General features: G+C 55.5%; 1 protein-coding gene across 1 annotated transcript; it reads right to left on the bottom strand.

Moving 5' to 3' along the window:
- Window positions 1-4,448: 4,448 nt before the first annotated feature.
- On the bottom strand, window positions 4,449-18,938 carry LOC122912607 (double homeobox protein 4C-like). The gene is made up of 8 exons (XM_044258628.1): window positions 18,932-18,938; window positions 17,582-17,721; window positions 17,016-17,130; window positions 8,006-8,145; window positions 7,453-7,554; window positions 6,763-6,903; window positions 5,268-5,348; window positions 4,449-4,544 (listed from the first exon to the last, which is right to left on the bottom strand). Exons 1-8 carry the CDS (start codon window positions 18,936-18,938, stop codon window positions 4,449-4,451), a joined length of 822 nt encoding a protein of 273 aa, XP_044114563.1.
- Between the last annotated feature and the right edge of the window lie 1,888 nt (window positions 18,939-20,826).

Raw genomic sequence — 20,826 nt, forward strand, 5'->3', positions numbered from 1 at the left:
TTCTAATACTCGGCATAGTATAAAGCTTGGCATAGCATTCTCTTTGCCTCATTCTCGTTCCTTTGATAACGCACCCCATCTGGGACTGTCTAGGACTGGACCCGGTGAAGGCTGTTCTACCCTTGTTTCAGATTCTGGCATGTGGGTGTGGAACGCGAGTCCCCTTTGGCTTCCCAAGACGAGCCTCCTAATTAAGTTCCCTTCTATTGCATCGCATGGCTTTCGATCTTTCTTTCCACTGTTTATGTGTACTGTGTCTTTATCGGAACGCCGGTCTTGTTTCATTGGGCAGCTTTCCTTTTCTCCCCTTTTTTTCCATGTTTGCTGATTTTTGTATTACTTGAATAAACAGATTATATGGTAAATGCCCTGGTATCTTCACCTTCCCCCTCCAATTGGGACTGGTCACCCACTTGGCTTGCTGTCTCGGTGCCTTCCACGATTGGGGATTCCGTTTCCAAAGACACCCAGGCAGGTCCCAGGCAGCTCGTGAAGCAACACTTCCCTGTGGATCCAGGCAGGACACTGAGATCAGTCAGCTGAGATCGGAGGCACGGAAGAGAGAGATTTCGAGCCAGCCATCGCCATGTATGTGGAATGGATTGCTCCACAGCCCTAGCTGCTTGTGGGGACAAGGGAACCACAAGTTCGGAGGAAAGGCTTGGGACATGTGAACGTGCAGTGTTTGAGACAAGTGGAGATGCTACCATGTCCTGTTCTAAGGGAATCAACGCTCTCCGCCGTCTGAGAGGGATTCAGGCCTCCCTAGGTTTGCCAGAGAGAAACAGTCTGTGCTATGACGACTCCATGACTTTGGGTTTCCACTGGCTCCACCTGGTGTTCCTATTCTTCACTGCTCTTGGCAGGGCGTAGCCAGAGAGACTTGAGCTCTCAATGGAGCGCCCTACGTAATAATGACCTAGGAGGAGAAGCCAGCTGCAGGAACCTGGGAAGCAGATGGAGAAGTTCAGATCAATTCAAAGCAGAATGGAATCCGGAAGGGCCAAGTTGCCTCTCCTGTGAAGCTGGTCTGTGTTTGTGTGTGTGCGTGTGCGTGTGTGTGGGTGTGTGTGTGTGTGTGTGTATACAAAATACCTAACTCCGCTTACATTGTGGTGATCCCATCTGTGGTCAAAAGGAAGATGAGATGGAATGTGCCATCAGTCGACCGCTTCAGTGGATTCCCAGAGCCGGCCAGTTATTGAATCGGCCAGGCAACTACCAAGCAACCCGACAGCCAACCAGCGGCCCAAAAGGAAATGGTACACAGAGAACCAAATGACGCACCCATTGCCTTTTGGCTCACTCGGCTCTGCAGTTCCATGAGGTGAACCACAGGGAGACAAGTAGAACCCAGTAGAAAGAGGCGGAAAAGGGAGTCATTTTCGCAGGACGTGACGGCAGTCCCAGAGCATTTCCTAATGGTAGGGGTGAGTGTGTGTGCGGGTCAGAGGGTGTGCTCGTGCTTCCGTCCCAGAGGAACCAGTGGCTTTCGGTCAAGAAACGGCATCTGCAGAAACAGAGTAATCGCATCTCCTGGAAGCTCGAGGGGATCTCCCCGGCCAGGTAGTTGGTGGCTCTCCTGGCTGGGCTTTTCCCCATGGTGGCTTGCAGCACGAGGAGACAGGTGGGCAGGGGGCCTCCCCAGAGGGTGCCCTCGAACTTTCTGGGCGCCGTTGTCTGAGCACAGAGGTTTGAGGAATGCGCAAAACCCCCACAATGGTCAAGTGCCGAGTCCTGACTGGAGCCTATCGAGGGCAGCTGACCATCAGCGCAGCTCTCTGTGGCTTTTCCAGACATTGCTGTCCTGACGTTGCAGGTGGCCTCCAGGCACTGCCTGAGGCTGACCCTCAACAAGACGAGGAGCCGTGCTGAAGCCCCGAGACCATGTCCCGCAGACACGTGGATCCTGTTTTTGGCGCCTCATTCTTCCGCTTGGGTGATCTCTATCAGAGGGCGAGACGATCCCTTTGAGGGATCCCAGGGGTGGCACAGCTGGGGGAAGAGGCCCTGACAGATCCGAGGCCCTGGGGCCTTGGCCTCCAAGCCCACGAGTAAGAACCCGCTAACGGGCAGACTTCCTGCAGCTTCCACATGGACACCTCCTCTGCCAAGCTATTTTCCAGAGTGGTGCTGCGTGTTGCACACATGCCAGGGGCTTGAGACCTCGCTGATGTGCATGGCACTGGCCATGCATGGAGAGGACAGGCTCCAGGGCTCATGTCCGTCCTTGAGAATCTGGTGTGGCTGGCCTTGGACCCCAGTGTGGCTGCAGCCCTGTTCTTCCCTCCACATCATGTGTGCAGAAAGGCCAGCCCCAAGAATCCACAGACCTTGGAAACACGGCCAGAGGAGACTGAGGTCCTCCCAACCCCACAAGAGAGCCATTCCACCATGTAGCTTCTCTAGACACAACCCAAACCCCGTCTGTCCCGAGGACACTTTGGCTAGGCACATTCCAGATATCCTAACCCACTCTGTTCGGGGAGGGAGAGACACTAGCTTCCACCCAGCCTACAAAAGCTACAGGTTGATGTATCCCTAGAGCCAACTGAAGAACAAAACACTAGGGCTGGTGAGATGTGGAGGGTTTCCAGCACAAGCTCCATCCACAGAGATATACCCGCGATCCACCTGTGGAACTAGGCACGTAGCCACATGGGGCTACAGATACATTTGTGCAAAAGAGCATGTGGATAGTGAGAGAGATCGAGTTGGCCGGAAGTGACCAAGGTCAGACTTCTTTGGTTCCTTGCAACATGGATCCCATACGTGTTGGCCATGGGTTTAGGGTTGGACTCAAGAAACCAAATACACAGCCTCTCATCTCCCAGGGCACATGGGAAAGTGGTAGGGACAGAAGAAAAAACCGAGGAAATAACCCAGTGAAGCCCACCTGAATCTACAAAAGGTTTTGACCACATCCCTTTCCCCGGTGGTTCTGTACCCATACTCTAAGAAGCATAAGCATGATCGTGAGACTGTGTGGACATCTGCAGGTATCCACGTGTGAAAGAAAATGAGATAGAGGAAGAAGGAAAGGTCGACTGAGATCTGAAGAAAGGGAAAGAGAGAAAAGGAGGAAGGGCAGGGGCATAAAGCAAGGTTGGGGGGGGGCTGTGACTCAATGCCTGCCTTCCATGATGATCCTTACGTGGGAATTTGGCCTCCGCTGAGAAGAGTGGAGTCAGGTACAGTATGCGTGGAAAGACTTCCACTTGTGCTCCACCTTCATCCCTTGGAGGAATGCTTGCACAGAAGGCACCCTCCGGGCAGGCGGAGGGGGATGAATGCTAGGAAGTGTTGGTGCAGCCTCTCGGGCTTGTCTGTGCCAGAAGCTCTGAACTACACGTGGACATGCCGATGGCTTCCACAGTCCATTCCCGGGCCAGAAAGCATCACCAGTCTCTGAGGATGGGCAAGCATGACCGGACGGTTGGGGATCGGAATGAATCATGACCAGACACCGTACTGGGGAGCCAAAGATAGGTTTATTAGGTCAATGGAGTGTCCCATGGACCTTGAAAATCCAGGATGGATTTCCTCAAAGTTCCCTTTCGCAAGGGAGAGGAGTGGCCCCGCCAAAGGAAGATCACAAAGATGCTGACAGGGAGTATCTGTCTTCTTCCTGAGAAGCGAGAGAACATTGTATGTAGTGAGCATGCTGATAGACACCAACCAGAGACAGGGAAAAAAAGAAGTGCAAAGGTTCTGGAAAGAGCCACATTGGTCCCCTCATTGCTGGAATGCCTTCTGAGACTGACTGTCATCCCCGGAACTGTCATGCTGTGTCCACTGGAATGGCTCCAGGGCAATAAGCCAGGCAGGCAAAGTCCACAGGGCATTCTGGACTTTGGCTGGGACAGGATCTCTGGGCAATGGGGGCCTGCGGTCGTTTCCCGTTTGGCTGGTTCCGAGCCCTCCCAGCCCGGATGGCTTGGCCTCCCTGGGCCCCCTCAGGGGAGACTTGTAGCGTGCTGTCTTGGTCTACACGCTCAGCTTCTGCAGATTGGAAGTTCTGCTTCATCAGGAGGCAAAGGCATGGGGGAGGTGTCCTCTGACTTCTCTTCCTTGCTTAGGTTTGCTGCCAGGGCCAGAGTTTCCCTGGCCCCAGAGTCTAGGGCGATGGCAGGGAGGAGGGCCGGTGTGTGTCCTGCCCGTGGTCACTCAGGTGTCAGGGAGGGTATAAAGTGCCCAGTGTCCTTAATGCCTTCAGGTGCCTTGTGGAGATTGATGACCATCGGGAATGCCATGGAGCCCCGTCCACGCGGCAGGGAGGAGCACCCTTCTGTCTTTCCAAGACGCAGATGCTCCTTTGGGGCCTCAGGCTTTCACTGGAGCTTGAGCCTTGTTTCCTGTTCCTCGTCCTTGCTGTCCTGTAAAGGACTGCCTCTCAGAAAAGGACGTCTGAATGAATGGAGAGTGGGGAAGCCGAGGCCTCCCTGGTCCTAGGCGTGAGGCCATGTGGAATCGTGCAGCATGGCCAGCAGGGCCTGAAAGTCTTCCTCACTGAGGGGCGCTTCCAAGGGTCCCGGAGGCTCCTCCTGCCACAGATGCACACTCGGATAAGGCTGTGTGTCTTCCTCCCTCTCTGTGGCTGATAGAAGCTCCTCTAAGAAACTTGAATCTTCTGCAGAAGATGGGTGCTGTGGAACCAGTGCACTAGGGAGCCCAGCAGCAGGGGGTGCCTGCCACCGCCAGCCAGGGTTCCCAGCGTGTGCAGGCTGCCCAGCTGCTGCATCCGGAGCCTGTCCTGTGCTCACGACAATTCCGGACCCCTTGCCCAACCACTGTGGGGCATAGTGGCTACCCAAGGGCCCTGCCTCCTGCACGGGTTGGCAAGGATTGTCATCTGGAGGCAGGGGATAGCCTTGGAAGGGCACGAGTACCAAGCCAGGGAGCTCCTGTTGCCGCTGGCATTCCCCTTGGGTCAGGGGACAAAGACGGGCATGAAGAGCTGAAAGGCACCCTCCCTGAGTCGGTCCCATCAGGGAATGGCTCCTCATGGCTTCAGGAGTGGGAGAGTTGCATCCTCCCTGCCAGGCTTGGGTGGGCGGGGCCGTAGTGGCCTCCACGGCCTGGCTCCCAGGGCCCCCACAGGGAACCAGAGGGGCAAAGCCCATGGAGAGGACAGGAAGGGTCGCTGCAGCAAAAGCCTGCATGCTTCCCAGAGGATTGGAAGGAGCAGGAACCAGAAGCTGAGAGCATCCAGGGACGCCGGGCTGAGAGCATCCTGGGTCCCCTGGGACAGTCAAGTGAGGACTGGCTTCCTGGTTTGCCGCCCGGTCATTCGCGGAGCCACTTCTGCTCTGCCCTGGGTGCCGAGCTCTTCTGTTCTGGAACCAGACCTGGGACAGAGAAGAGGTGTTGCGGACATGAGAATGAGAAGAAGTGAAAGACACCACCTCGGCCTGCCCCTTCCCCTGCTCGGGATCTCTCAGGGAGAAGGCCAGGTCTGTTGCCCTGACTCTCAGGGCAACTCGGTTCACCCCTTTCACCTGGCTCTTGTGAAGTAGGGGCAAGTCCCAGGCAACTGTGGACACCTGGTCTCGATGGAATTCCCACTTGACTGGATGGAATGGCAGCCGCTCAGCTCTGCTCTGCTGTGCTCTGCTCTGCTGAGCTCCCCTCTGTAGTGCTCTGCGTGGTCCCTGCCTAGCGCTCTCTTTGTTTGCCCATTGCAGCTTCCTGACCAGCCATTCCTTGAGTCTTGGGGCCAAGACTTAGCTGACCACCTGCCCTCCTTTCCCAGCCTACTCCAAGTCCTCCGGGCGTCCCTCAGCATTTGACCCCCAGTGTCCGACTGGATGTGATCCCAATGGCAAACCACCTCCTCTGCCTTGGAGGCCTTCAGCCCAGCTGCGGAACTGGCCTCACATCGACACACTCCGTCTACAGGCACAGGTCTTGAGCCCCCAGGGGAAGTCATGGACCGCCAGGACTCCAAATCAACCACACCCGCGTTGGATTTGCCTCTCTGTATTCCTCCGCTGGCTGGATGAGAAGGGGGTTCTCAGGAACGAGCACCCTGAGCCTCCCCTCTTTCCAGGGACAAGACTTGTCAGGGGCCAGGCCCGTACATGCCTCCTTAAAGCAGGCTCACGGGCTCTGGCCCTAAAGGAGTGCCTTGCGGAGAGTCTACATCCATTGACCATAAAGCTGTTTCACAGGTACTTAACTAGAAACAAGTCTCTCTGGAGCTCGGGGAGAACAAGCCTGCTCAACTGGGCCCCCCCCCCGGGACCTCTCCCCCACCTGGCCAAGAATCCGAGGGCCGATAATCCTAAATGATTAGGTTATCCAGAAAGGTGTGGCTTGTGAGCAGGATCCATTCTCGCCCTGGGGGTGCTGAGGCCCAGGTCACTGACAAACACTTGGCCACTCACAGGAAGGCAACCCCACTCACACTCAGGAAATCCTGGGGGCCACATGGAGAGCGACCCCAAGCCGTCGAAGCACTGACACTTTGCATGACCTCAAGAGAGGTGGCAACTTTTCCGTTTCCCCACTCCTGTCCACGCACCATTTCTACACACATGGGCACGACCACCTCACCTTCACAGCCTCCCCTAGCATCCCCATTTCGGCTGACACATTCTGCTTTTGTGCAGTCCATCCTTTGCAAGCTCCATGCTCTCCCCCTACTGCCCAGGCACTGGACCCCGTGGATAACCCCGACGAGCCCACGTTTCTCCAGGAATGTCTCAGGGGCCACTCTCCACTGCACATTCAACAGTTCACAGGCACCCTCCGCACATGTACCTGAATGCGGCATTCCGGGAGGCCTGTGAGTCTGGCCAGCTGTTCTCTGGTAGAAATGCTAGGAAATGGGTTCTTCTCAAAGGCTTGAAGGAGGAGACTGGTTTTGGATGGAGAAATGGCTGTCCGTTTTCTCCTGTCCTCCTTTGGGAAACGTTCTGAAAGGAGAACAGAGTTAGAAAGAAGGGTTGGGAGCCAAGGCCCATCCAGCGTGGAAAGAGAAGTTGGTGTCCGTGTGTGCCTGTGTGTGTGTGTGTGAGTGTGTTTGTGTGTGTGTGGGTGTGTGTGTGTGAGTGAGTGTGTGTGTGTGTGTGTGTTTGTGATTTTACATTTTCCTAATAGCTTCTCTTTCCCTGAGTCCATGAGGTCAGCATGGACCCACCCACACAAGCCAGCACTTGCCTCTAGAGCCTGAGGGGACCCAAGAAAAGGACTCTGTCCTTCCTGGCACTTTCAGGACAAGAAGATTCACAGCCTTTCTGTCCCAGAAACAATGCACCTGCCACCGGGGCGGTGTAAACAGAGTGTCCATCGCTGGGAACACGAAAGGCAGCTGCGACAAGGTAACGTGGGTTCCTTTCCTGAGCCCTCTTGCCCAACCCTTGACAAGCCCATGCAGACCCGTTCCTGCGTGAAGGAGAAGCTCCAGAAGAGACTCGTTTGGTAGACTGGGGACTCACCTGGAGTCCAAGCTGGAGGCTGTTCCTGTCCACACGATGGCCCTTCCCCTTGGGAGTTTGCAGACGCCAATCGGCTCTGCCTGAGCTGTCTGGTGCGCTCGTTCTGGAACCACACCTAAGTGGCAAAAGAAGAACCGACGGTCAGGCAGCACTGGTGAACTGGTTCTATCTGTATCTGTATCTGAATGTACATCATCGACCTCTATCTCTATGTCTCTCATCTGGCTACCTCCGTATCTTCCATTCCTTTGTGTCCCTCATACCTAAAGTCTCAGAGAGTTTTGTGTGGGCCACGCGATAAGCCCGGGCAAATGATTTCTAGGGGAAGTCGGCCTGGATATGTTGACCCGTTGGAGTGCCCGGGCCATGCCAAGCAGTGGTCCCCGTGTTCTCAGACAGAATGACTTGGAAAGACTTCAAAGGGCATGGGGTCCCCGGGAATGCCCATACAGGAGCCAAAGCATCTGAGCTCCCAGCTGGGCATGGAGATTGACATGCACTGGCTTCAGCCAGATTGTGTCCACAACTTGTGCCCCAGGGAGAATGAAAGAGAAGCTTAAGCCTACCTGGATCCTGGACTCTGGAATGTCTAGCTCTCGGGCCAGTCGTTCTCTGGTGGTGATGCCAGGGTACCGGTTCTGCTGGAACAACGCTTGCAGAGCCTCTTTCTGCCACGGCCTCAAAAGAAGCCGCCTCCATCGGGATCCTGTTGCAGGGTAAATGGCCACTGGATTAGGAAGACTTGCCTAGCAATGGGAACCGGCTCTGCTGCCTCAGCTCTTCACATTCTGCCCCGTCCACCCATTGCCAGGCCAGAGATTATTGTCCCTTGGCCCCCCACGGATTCACTGGAGAGCCTGCTCGATAGGACCCTGGCAGCCTGCCCTCTGCCCGTGGGAATGGGTGATAGTCCAGGATCTAGGGAGATACCAACCTGTCCCGAGCCATGTGATGGCATGCCAACGAATGAGGAGACCCGCGGGGCGAGTGAGGGAGGAAAGCACCTTAGGAGGAACAAAGAGGACCCAACTGCTCCTAAGAAACATCCAGGAAAAATCCGACAGTACATCCTGCCGAGTGCTGCCGCGTTGGAGGTGAAAGTTCCATTTTTGTCAGTGACACCTGAAAGAGGTGCCGAACCTCGACCCATACTCTGCCCCCAGAGATCTAGCTTGCCTATTTTCCAAAGCGGGACTCTTGTTGGGACTCCTGCCCACCGACTTCAGTTTTGCTTCCGACGGCGGCCACGCGCAAGCCTCTCTCGATCCCCTTCCCCCAATCCTCTGTGGATCAGAACCTTCCAGCCTGTGTCCCGGCTGGCAGGGTGGACCCTCTTAGTGCCCTGAAGCCCGGAAAGTAACCGGGGCCTTTGTGGAAAACAAGCGGGGAGCAGGGCCTCTGAGGGGAACTTACTCCTTGATGTGCTGGTGGGAGCCATGCCGCTGCAGTACCTCGGGTCCCAGAGCACTGGCCGGTCGACTGGGCAGGATCTGGGAGCTTGCGTCTGATCAAAGCCTAGGATGGCCCACCCCCAATCACTTCGACAGCTCCTGTCGAAGTGAAGCCCTGCCTTCAGTGGTTCCGACCTTTGGGAGAAGAGGTGTTCAGCAGGATTTCGGGACCACCTGAGCCGAGAGCTGGACCTGGACAGGTGGATGTGCCCGACCCACCCTCCTCTGCATGGAATGTGCCTCTCCCACTCCTGCAAACTTGTCTCCAGGATGACAGCCCTGACATCGAACGGTGCTGTTGAGACTCTGGGGACTGTTAGGGCCGATTTAGTGTTCACACCTGTTTAACTATTAGGGCCTGCTTAGCCCAGAGCCACTCCATATTGCCTAGGTAGCCATACTGTTGTTTACATCCACGGACTGCATTCCGGGAATCAATGCCCCAGTGGTTCCTGGGATCGGTACCGGGCATCGATTCCGGAAGTAAACGCCCTAACCACAGAAGCCACATGCCTTGAGGCCTGCGGTTATGCTCTATACAACCAGCCCGTGAGATCGGGGCCGGGTCGCTCTCTACGGAGGCGGCCCTGGCCTGTCCGTCTGACTTCCAATGCTGGGCATTGAAGAAAGCTTTGCATAACGTTCACTTCGTGTCGGTCTCGTTCCCCTGGCTGGTCAGTCTGACTTCTAATACTCGGCATAGTATAAAGCTTGGCATAGCATTCTCTTTGCCTCATTCTCGTTCCTTTGATAACGCACCCCATCTGGGACTGTCTAGGACTGGACCCGGTGAAGGCTGTTCTACCCTTGTTTCAGATTCTGGCATGTGGGTGTGGAACGCGAGTCCCCTTTGGCTTCCCAAGACGAGCCTCCTAATTAAGTTCCCTTCTATTGCATCGCATGGCTTTCGATCTTTCTTTCCACTGTTTATGTGTACTGTGTCTTTATCGGAACGCCGGTCTTGTTTCATTGGGCAGCTTTCCTTTTCTCCCCTTTTTTTCCATGTTTGCTGATTTTTGTATTACTTGAATAAACAGATTATATGGTAAATGCCCTGGTATCTTCACCTTCCCCCTCCAATTGGGACTGGTCACCCACTTGGCTTGCTGTCTCGGTGCCTTCCACGATTGGGGATTCCGTTTCCAAAGACACCCAGGCAGGTCCCAGGCAGCTCGTGAAGCAACACTTCCCTGTGGATCCAGGCAGGACACTGAGATCAGTCAGCTGAGATCGGAGGCACGGAAGAGAGAGATTTCGAGCCAGCCATCGCCATGTATGTGGAATGGATTGCTCCACAGCCCTAGCTGCTTGTGGGGACAAGGGAACCACAAGTTCGGAGGAAAGGCTTGGGACATGTGAACGTGCAGTGTTTGAGACAAGTGGAGATGCTACCATGTCCTGTTCTAAGGGAATCAACGCTCTCCGCCGTCTGAGAGGGATTCAGGCCTCCCTAGGTTTGCCAGAGAGAAACAGTCTGTGCTATGACGACTCCATGACTTTGGGTTTCCACTGGCTCCACCTGGTGTTCCTATTCTTCACTGCTCTTGGCAGGGCGTAGCCAGAGAGACTTGAGCTCTCAATGGAGCGCCCTACGTAATAATGACCTAGGAGGAGAAGCCAGCTGCAGGAACCTGGGAAGCAGATGGAGAAGTTCAGATCAATTCAAAGCAGAATGGAATCCGGAAGGGCCAAGTTGCCTCTCCTGTGAAGCTGGTCTGTGTTTGTGTGTGTGCGTGTGCGTGTGTGTGGGTGTGTGTGTGTGTGTGTGTATACAAAATACCTAACTCCGCTTACATTGTGGTGATCCCATCTGTGGTCAAAAGGAAGATGAGATGGAATGTGCCATCAGTCGACCGCTTCAGTGGATTCCCAGAGCCGGCCAGTTATTGAATCGGCCAGGCAACTACCAAGCAACCCGACAGCCAACCAGCGGCCCAAAAGGAAATGGTACACAGAGAACCAAATGACGCACCCATTGCCTTTTGGCTCACTCGGCTCTGCAGTTCCATGAGGTGAACCACAGGGAGACAAGTAGAACCCAGTAGAAAGAGGCGGAAAAGGGAGTCATTTTCGCAGGACGTGACGGCAGTCCCAGAGCATTTCCTAATGGTAGGGGTGAGTGTGTGTGCGGGTCAGAGGGTGTGCTCGTGCTTCCGTCCCAGAGGAACCAGTGGCTTTCGGTCAAGAAACGGCATCTGCAGAAACAGAGTAATCGCATCTCCTGGAAGCTCGAGGGGATCTCCCCGGCCAGGTAGTTGGTGGCTCTCCTGGCTGGGCTTTTCCCCATGGTGGCTTGCAGCACGAGGAGACAGGTGGGCAGGGGGCCTCCCCAGAGGGTGCCCTCGAACTTTCTGGGCGCCGTTGTCTGAGCACAGAGGTTTGAGGAATGCGCAAAACCCCCACAATGGTCAAGTGCCGAGTCCTGACTGGAGCCTATCGAGGGCAGCTGACCATCAGCGCAGCTCTCTGTGGCTTTTCCAGACATTGCTGTCCTGACGTTGCAGGTGGCCTCCAGGCACTGCCTGAGGCTGACCCTCAACAAGACGAGGAGCCGTGCTGAAGCCCCGAGACCATGTCCCGCAGACACGTGGATCCTGTTTTTGGCGCCTCATTCTTCCGCTTGGGTGATCTCTATCAGAGGGCGAGACGATCCCTTTGAGGGATCCCAGGGGTGGCACAGCTGGGGGAAGAGGCCCTGACAGATCCGAGGCCCTGGGGCCTTGGCCTCCAAGCCCACGAGTAAGAACCCGCTAACGGGCAGACTTCCTGCAGCTTCCACATGGACACCTCCTCTGCCAAGCTATTTTCCAGAGTGGTGCTGCGTGTTGCACACATGCCAGGGGCTTGAGACCTCGCTGATGTGCATGGCACTGGCCATGCATGGAGAGGACAGGCTCCAGGGCTCATGTCCGTCCTTGAGAATCTGGTGTGGCTGGCCTTGGACCCCAGTGTGGCTGCAGCCCTGTTCTTCCCTCCACATCATGTGTGCAGAAAGGCCAGCCCCAAGAATCCACAGACCTTGGAAACACGGCCAGAGGAGACTGAGGTCCTCCCAACCCCACAAGAGAGCCATTCCACCATGTAGCTTCTCTAGACACAACCCAAACCCCGTCTGTCCCGAGGACACTTTGGCTAGGCACATTCCAGATATCCTAACCCACTCTGTTCGGGGAGGGAGAGACACTAGCTTCCACCCAGCCTACAAAAGCTACAGGTTGATGTATCCCTAGAGCCAACTGAAGAACAAAACACTAGGGCTGGTGAGATGTGGAGGGTTTCCAGCACAAGCTCCATCCACAGAGATATACCCGCGATCCACCTGTGGAACTAGGCACGTAGCCACATGGGGCTACAGATACATTTGTGCAAAAGAGCATGTGGATAGTGAGAGAGATCGAGTTGGCCGGAAGTGACCAAGGTCAGACTTCTTTGGTTCCTTGCAACATGGATCCCATACGTGTTGGCCATGGGTTTAGGGTTGGACTCAAGAAACCAAATACACAGCCTCTCATCTCCCAGGGCACATGGGAAAGTGGTAGGGACAGAAGAAAAAACCGAGGAAATAACCCAGTGAAGCCCACCTGAATCTACAAAAGGTTTTGACCACATCCCTTTCCCCGGTGGTTCTGTACCCATACTCTAAGAAGCATAAGCATGATCGTGAGACTGTGTGGACATCTGCAGGTATCCACGTGTGAAAGAAAATGAGATAGAGGAAGAAGGAAAGGTCGACTGAGATCTGAAGAAAGGGAAAGAGAGAAAAGGAGGAAGGGCAGGGGCATAAAGCAAGGTTGGGGGGGGGCTGTGACTCAATGCCTGCCTTCCATGATGATCCTTACGTGGGAATTTGGCCTCCGCTGAGAAGAGTGGAGTCAGGTACAGTATGCGTGGAAAGACTTCCACTTGTGCTCCACCTTCATCCCTTGGAGGAATGCTTGCACAGAAGGCACCCTCCGGGCAGGCGGAGGGGGATGAATGCTAGGAAGTGTTGGTGCAGCCTCTCGGGCTTGTCTGTGCCAGAAGCTCTGAACTACACGTGGACATGCCGATGGCTTCCACAGTCCATTCCCGGGCCAGAAAGCATCACCAGTCTCTGAGGATGGGCAAGCATGACCGGACGGTTGGGGATCGGAATGAATCATGACCAGACACCGTACTGGGGAGCCAAAGATAGGTTTATTAGGTCAATGGAGTGTCCCATGGACCTTGAAAATCCAGGATGGATTTCCTCAAAGTTCCCTTTCGCAAGGGAGAGGAGTGGCCCCGCCAAAGGAAGATCACAAAGATGCTGACAGGGAGTATCTGTCTTCTTCCTGAGAAGCGAGAGAACATTGTATGTAGTGAGCATGCTGATAGACACCAACCAGAGACAGGGAAAAAAAGAAGTGCAAAGGTTCTGGAAAGAGCCACATTGGTCCCCTCATTGCTGGAATGCCTTCTGAGACTGACTGTCATCCCCGGAACTGTCATGCTGTGTCCACTGGAATGGCTCCAGGGCAATAAGCCAGGCAGGCAAAGTCCACAGGGCATTCTGGACTTTGGCTGGGACAGGATCTCTGGGCAATGGGGGCCTGCGGTCGTTTCCCGTTTGGCTGGTTCCGAGCCCTCCCAGCCCGGATGGCTTGGCCTCCCTGGGCCCCCTCAGGGGAGACTTGTAGCGTGCTGTCTTGGTCTACACGCTCAGCTTCTGCAGATTGGAAGTTCTGCTTCATCAGGAGGCAAAGGCATGGGGGAGGTGTCCTCTGACTTCTCTTCCTTGCTTAGGTTTGCTGCCAGGGCCAGAGTTTCCCTGGCCCCAGAGTCTAGGGCGATGGCAGGGAGGAGGGCCGGTGTGTGTCCTGCCCGTGGTCACTCAGGTGTCAGGGAGGGTATAAAGTGCCCAGTGTCCTTAATGCCTTCAGGTGCCTTGTGGAGATTGATGACCATCGGGAATGCCATGGAGCCCCGTCCACGCGGCAGGGAGGAGCACCCTTCTGTCTTTCCAAGACGCAGATGCTCCTTTGGGGCCTCAGGCTTTCACTGGAGCTTGAGCCTTGTTTCCTGTTCCTCGTCCTTGCTGTCCTGTAAAGGACTGCCTCTCAGAAAAGGACGTCTGAATGAATGGAGAGTGGGGAAGCCGAGGCCTCCCTGGTCCTAGGCGTGAGGCCATGTGGAATCGTGCAGCATGGCCAGCAGGGCCTGAAAGTCTTCCTCACTGAGGGGCGCTTCCAAGGGTCCCGGAGGCTCCTCCTGCCACAGATGCACACTCGGATAAGGCTGTGTGTCTTCCTCCCTCTCTGTGGCTGATAGAAGCTCCTCTAAGAAACTTGAATCTTCTGCAGAAGATGGGTGCTGTGGAACCAGTGCACTAGGGAGCCCAGCAGCAGGGGGTGCCTGCCACCGCCAGCCAGGGTTCCCAGCGTGTGCAGGCTGCCCAGCTGCTGCATCCGGAGCCTGTCCTGTGCTCACGACAATTCCGGACCCCTTGCCCAACCACTGTGGGGCATAGTGGCTACCCAAGGGCCCTGCCTCCTGCACGGGTTGGCAAGGATTGTCATCTGGAGGCAGGGGATAGCCTTGGAAGGGCACGAGTACCAAGCCAGGGAGCTCCTGTTGCCGCTGGCATTCCCCTTGGGTCAGGGGACAAAGACGGGCATGAAGAGCTGAAAGGCACCCTCCCTGAGTCGGTCCCATCAGGGAATGGCTCCTCATGGCTTCAGGAGTGGGAGAGTTGCATCCTCCCTGCCAGGCTTGGGTGGGCGGGGCCGTAGTGGCCTCCACGGCCTGGCTCCCAGGGCCCCCACAGGGAACCAGAGGGGCAAAGCCCATGGAGAGGACAGGAAGGGTCGCTGCAGCAAAAGCCTGCATGCTTCCCAGAGGATTGGAAGGAGCAGGAACCAGAAGCTGAGAGCATCCAGGGACGCCGGGCTGAGAGCATCCTGGGTCCCCTGGGACAGTCAAGTGAGGACTGGCTTCCTGGTTTGCCGCCCGGTCATTCGCGGAGCCACTTCTGCTCTGCCCTGGGTGCCGAGCTCTTCTGTTCTGGAACCAGACCTGGGACAGAGAAGAGGTGTTGCGGACATGAGAATGAGAAGAAGTGAAAGACACCACCTCGGCCTGCCCCTTCCCCTGCTCGGGATCTCTCAGGGAGAAGGCCAGGTCTGTTGCCCTGACTCTCAGGGCAACTCGGTTCACCCCTTTCACCTGGCTCTTGTGAAGTAGGGGCAAGTCCCAGGCAACTGTGGACACCTGGTCTCGATGGAATTCCCACTTGACTGGATGGAATGGCAGCCGCTCAGCTCTGCTCTGCTGTGCTCTGCTCTGCTGAGCTCCCCTCTGTAGTGCTCTGCGTGGTCCCTGCCTAGCGCTCTCTTTGTTTGCCCATTGCAGCTTCCTGACCAGCCATTCCTTGAGTCTTGGGGCCAAGACTTAGCTGACCACCTGCCCTCCTTTCCCAGCCTACTCCAAGTCCTCCGGGCGTCCCTCAGCATTTGACCCCCAGTGTCCGACTGGATGTGATCCCAATGGCAAACCACCTCCTCTGCCTTGGAGGCCTTCAGCCCAGCTGCGGAACTGGCCTCACATCGACACACTCCGTCTACAGGCACAGGTCTTGAGCCCCCAGGGGAAGTCATGGACCGCCAGGACTCCAAATCAACCACACCCGCGTTGGATTTGCCTCTCTGTATTCCTCCGCTGGCTGGATGAGAAGGGGGTTCTCAGGAACGAGCACCCTGAGCCTCCCCTCTTTCCAGGGACAAGACTTGTCAGGGGCCAGGCCCGTACATGCCTCCTTAAAGCAGGCTCACGGGCTCTGGCCCTAAAGGAGTGCCTTGCGGAGAGTCTACATCCATTGACCATAAAGCTGTTTCACAGGTACTTAACTAGAAACAAGTCTCTCTGGAGCTCGGGGAGTACAAGCCTGCTCAACTGGGCCCCCCCCCCCGGGACCTCTCCCCCACCTGGCCAAGAATCCGAGGGCCGATAATCCTAAATGATTAGGTTATCCAGAAAGGTGTGGCTTGTGAGCAGGATCCATTCTCGCCCTGGGGGTGCTGAGGCCCAGGTCACTGACAAACACTTGGCCACTCACAGGAAGGCAACCCCACTCACACTCAGGAAATCCTGGGGGCCACATGGAGAGCGACCCCAAGCCGTCGAAGCACTGACACTTTGCATGACCTCAAGAGAGGTGGCAACTTTTCCGTTTCCCCACTCCTGTCCACGCACCATTTCTACACACATGGGCACGACCACCTCACCTTCACAGCCTCCCCTAGCATCCCCATTTCGGCTGACACATTCTGCTTTTGTGCAGTCCATCCTTTGCAAGCTCCATGCTCTCCCCCTACTGCCCAGGCACTGGACCCCGTGGATAACCCCGACGAGCCCACGTTTCTCCAGGAATGTCTCAGGGGCCACTCTCCACTGCACATTCAACAGTTCACAGGCACCCTCCGCACATGTACCTGAATGCGGCATTCCGGGAGGCCTGTGAGTCTGGCCAGCTGTTCTCTGGTAGAAATGCTAGGAAATGGGTTCTTCTCAAAGGCTTGAAGGAGGAGACTGGTTTTGGATGGAGAAATGGCTGTCCGTTTTCTCCTGTCCTCCTTTGGGAAACGTTCTGAAAGGAGAACAGAGTTAGAAAGAAGGGTTGGGAGCCAAGGCCCATCCAGCGTGGAAAGAGAAGTTGGTGTCCGTGTGTGCCTGTGTGTGTGTGTGTGAGTGTGTTTGTGTGTGTGTGGGTGTGTGTGTGTGAGTGAGTGTGTGTGTGTGTGTGTGTTTGTGATTTTACATTTTCCTAATAGCTTCTCTTTCCCTGAGTCCATGAGGTCAGCATGGACCCACCCACACAAGCCAGCACTTGCCTCTAGAGCCTGAGGGGACCCAAGAAAAGGACTCTGTCCTTCCTGGCACTTTCAGGACAAGAAGATTCACAGCCTTTCTGTCCCAGAAACAATGCACCTGCCACCGGGGCGGTGTAAACAGAGTGTCCATCGCTGGGAACACGAAAGGCAGCTGCGACAAGGTAACGTGGGTTCCTTTCCTGAGCCCTCTTGCCCAACCCTTGACAAGCCCATGCAGACCCGTTCCTGCGTGAAGGAGAAGCTCCAGAAGAGACTCGTTTGGTAGACTGGGGACTCACCTGGAGTCCAAGCTGGAGGCTGTTCCTGTCCACACGATGGCCCTTCCCCTTGGGAGTTTGCAGACGCCAATCGGCTCTGCCTGAGCTGTCTGGTGCGCTCGTTCTGGAACCACACCTAAGTGGCAAAAGAAGAACCGACGGTCAGGCAGCACTGGTGAACTGGTTCTATCTGTATCTGTATCTGAATGTACATCATCGACCTCTATCTCTATGTCTCTCATCTGGCTACCTCCGTATCTTCCATTCCTTTGTGTCCCTCATACCTAAAGTCTCAGAGAGTTTTGTGTGGGCCACGCGATAAGCCCGGGCAAATGATTTCTAGGGGAAGTCGGCCTGGATATGTTGACCCGTTGGAGTGCCCGGGCCATGCCAAGCAGTGGTCCCCGTGTTCTCAGACAGAATGACTTGGAAAGACTTCAAAGGGCATGGGGTCCCCGGGAATGCCCATACAGGAGCCAAAGCATCTGAGCTCCCAGCTGGGCATGGAGATTGACATGCACTGGCTTCAGCCAGATTGTGTCCACAACTTGTGCCCCAGGGAGAATGAAAGAGAAGCTTAAGCCTACCTGGATCCTGGACTCTGGAATGTCTAGCTCTCGGGCCAGTCGTTCTCTGGTGGTGATGCCAGGGTACCGGTTCTGCTGGAACAACGCTTGCAGAGCCTCTTTCTGCCACGGCCTCAAAAGAAGCCGCCTCCATCGGGATCCTGTTGCAGGGTAAATGGCCACTGGATTAGGAAGACTTGCCTAGCAATGGGAACCGGCTCTGCTGCCTCAGCTCTTCACATTCTGCCCTGTCCACCCATTGCCAGGCCAGAGATTATTGTCCCTTGGCCCCCCACGGATTCACTGGAGAGCCTGCTCGATAGGACCCTGGCAGCCTGCCCTCTGCCCGTGGGAATGGGTGATAGTCCAGGATCTAGGGAGATACCAACCTGTCCCGAGCCATGTGATGGCATGCCAACGAATGAGGAGACCCGCGGGGCGAGTGAGGGAGGAAAGCACCTTAGGAGGAACAAAGAGGACCCAACTGCTCCTAAGAAACATCCAGGAAAAATCCGACAGTACATCCTGCCGAGTGCTGCCGCGTTGGAGGTGAAAGTTCCATTTTTGTCAGTGACACCTGAAAGAGGTGCCGAACCTCGACCCATACTCTGCCCCCAGAGATCTAGCTTGCCTATTTTCCAAAGCGGGACTCTTGTTGGGACTCCTGCCCACCGACTTCAGTTTTGCTTCCGACGGCGGCCACGCGCAAGCCTCTCTCGATCCCCTTCCCCCAATCCTCTGTGGATCAGAACCTTCCAGCCTGTGTCCCGGCTGGCAGGGTGGACCCTCTTAGTGCCCTGAAGCCCGGAAAGTAACCGGGGCCTTTGTGGAAAACAAGCGGGGAGCAGGGCCTCTGAGGGGAACTTACTCCTTGATGTGCTGGTGGGAGCCATGCCGCTGCAGTACCTCGGGTCCCAGAGCACTGGCCGGTCGACTGGGCAGGATCTGGGAGCTTGCGTCTGATCAAAGCCTAGGATGGCCCACCCCCAATCACTTCGACAGCTCCTGTCGAAGTGAAGCCCTGCCTTCAGTGGTTCCGACCTTTGGGAGAAGAGGTGTTCAGCAGGATTTCGGGACCACCTGAGCCGAGAGCTGGACCTGGACAGGTGGATGTGCCCGACCCACCCTCCTCTGCATGGAATGTGCCTCTCCCACTCCTGCAAACTTGTCTCCAGGATGACAGCCCTGACATCGAACGGTGCTGTTGAGACTCTGGGGACTGTTAGGGCCGATTTAATGTTCACACCTGTTTAACTATTAGGGCCTGCTTAGCCCAGAGCCACTCCATATTGCCTAGGTAGCCATACTGTTGTTTACATCCACGGACTGCATTCCGGGAATCAATGCCCCAGTGGTTCCTGGGATCGGTACCGGGCATCGATTCCGGAAGTAAACGCCCTAACCACAGAAGCCACATGCCTTGAGGCCTGCGGTTATGCTCTATACAACCAGCCCGTGAGATCGGGGCCGGGTCGCTCTCTACGGAGGCGGCCCTGGCCTGTCCGTCTGACTTCCAATGCTGGGCATTGAAGAAAGCTTTGCATAACGTTCACTTCGTGTCGGTCTCGTTCCCCTGGCTGGTCAGTCTGACTTCTAATACTCGGCATAGTATAAAGCTTGGCATAGCATTCTCTTTGCCTCATTCTCGTTCCTTTGATAACGCACCCCATCTGGGACTGTCTAGGACTGGACCCGGTGAAGGCTGTTCTACCCTTGTTTCAGATTCTGGCATGTGGGTGTGGAACGCGAGTCCCCTTTGGCTTCCCAAGACGAGCCTCCTAATTAAGTTCCCTTCTATTGCATCGCATGGCTTTCGATCTTTCTTTCCACTGTTTATGTGTACTGTGTCTTTATCGGAACGCCGGTCTTGTTTCATTGGGCAGCTTTCCTTTTCTCCCCTTTTTTTCCATGTTTGCTGATTTTTGTATTACTTGAATAAACAGATTATATGGTAAATGCCCTGGTATCTTCACCTTCCCCCTCCAATTGGGACTGGTCACCCACTTGGCTTGCTGTCTCGGTGCCTTCCACGATTGGGGATTCCGTTTCCAAAGACACCCAGGCAGGTCCCAGGCAGCTCGTGAAGCAACACTTCCCTGTGGATCCAGGCAGGACACTGAGATCAGTCAGCTGAGATCGGAGGCACGGAAGAGAGAGATTTCGAGCCAGCCATCGCCATGTATGTGGAATGGATTGCTCCACAGCCTTAGCTGCTTGTGGGGACAAGGGAACCACAAGTTCGGAGGAAAGGCTTGGGACATGTGAACGTGCAGTGTTTGAGACAAGTGGAGATGCTACCATGTCCTGTTCTAAGGGAATCAACGCTCTCCGCCGTCTGAGAGGGATTCAGGCCTCCCTAGGTTTGCCAGAGAGAAACAGTCTGTGCTATGACGACTCCATGACTTTGGGTTTCCACTGGCTCCACCTGGTGTTCCTATTCTTCACTGCTCTTGGCAGGGCGTAGCCAGAGAGACTTGAGCTCTCAATGGAGCGCCCTACGTAATAATGACCTAGGAGGAGAAGCCAGCTGCAGGAACCTGGGAAGCAGATGGAGAAGTTCAGATCAATTCAAAGCAGAATGGAATCCGGAAGGGCCAAGTTGCCTCTCCTGTGAAGCTGGTCTGTGTTTGTGTGTGTGCGTGTGCGTGTGTGTGTGTGTGTGTGTGTGTATACAAAATACCTAACTCCGCTTACATTGTGGTGATCCCATCTGTGGTCAAAAGGAAGATGAGATGGAATGTGCCATCAGTCGACCGCTTCAGTGGATTCCCAGAGCCGGCCAGTTATTGAATCGGCCAGGCAACTACCAAGCAACCCGACAGCCAACCAGCGGCCCAAAAGGAAATGGTACACAGAGAACCAAATGACGCACCCATTGCCTTTTGGCTCACTCGGCTCTGCAGTTCCATGAGGTGAACCACAGGGAGACAAGTAGAACCCAGTAGAAAGAGGCGGAAAAGGGAGTCATTTTCGCAGGACGTGACGGCAGTCCCAGAGCATTTCCTAATGGTAGGGGTGAGTGTGTGTGCGGGTCAGAGGGTGTGCTCGTGCTTCCGTCCCAGAGGAACCAGTGGCTTTCGGTCAAGAAACGGCATCTGCAGAAACAGAGTAATCGCATCTCCTGGAAGCTCGAGGGGATCTCCCCGGCCAGGTAGTTGGTGGCTCTCCTGGCTGGGCTTTTCCCCATGGTGGCTTGCAGCACGAGGAGACAGGTGGGCAGGGGGCCTCCCCAGAGGGTGCCCTCGAACTTTCTGGGCGCCGTTGTC

This window comes from Neovison vison, chromosome 1 (genome assembly GCF_020171115.1).
Source record: "Neovison vison isolate M4711 chromosome 1, ASM_NN_V1, whole genome shotgun sequence".
In the NCBI taxonomy this organism is placed as follows: domain Eukaryota; kingdom Metazoa; phylum Chordata; class Mammalia; order Carnivora; family Mustelidae; genus Neogale; species Neogale vison.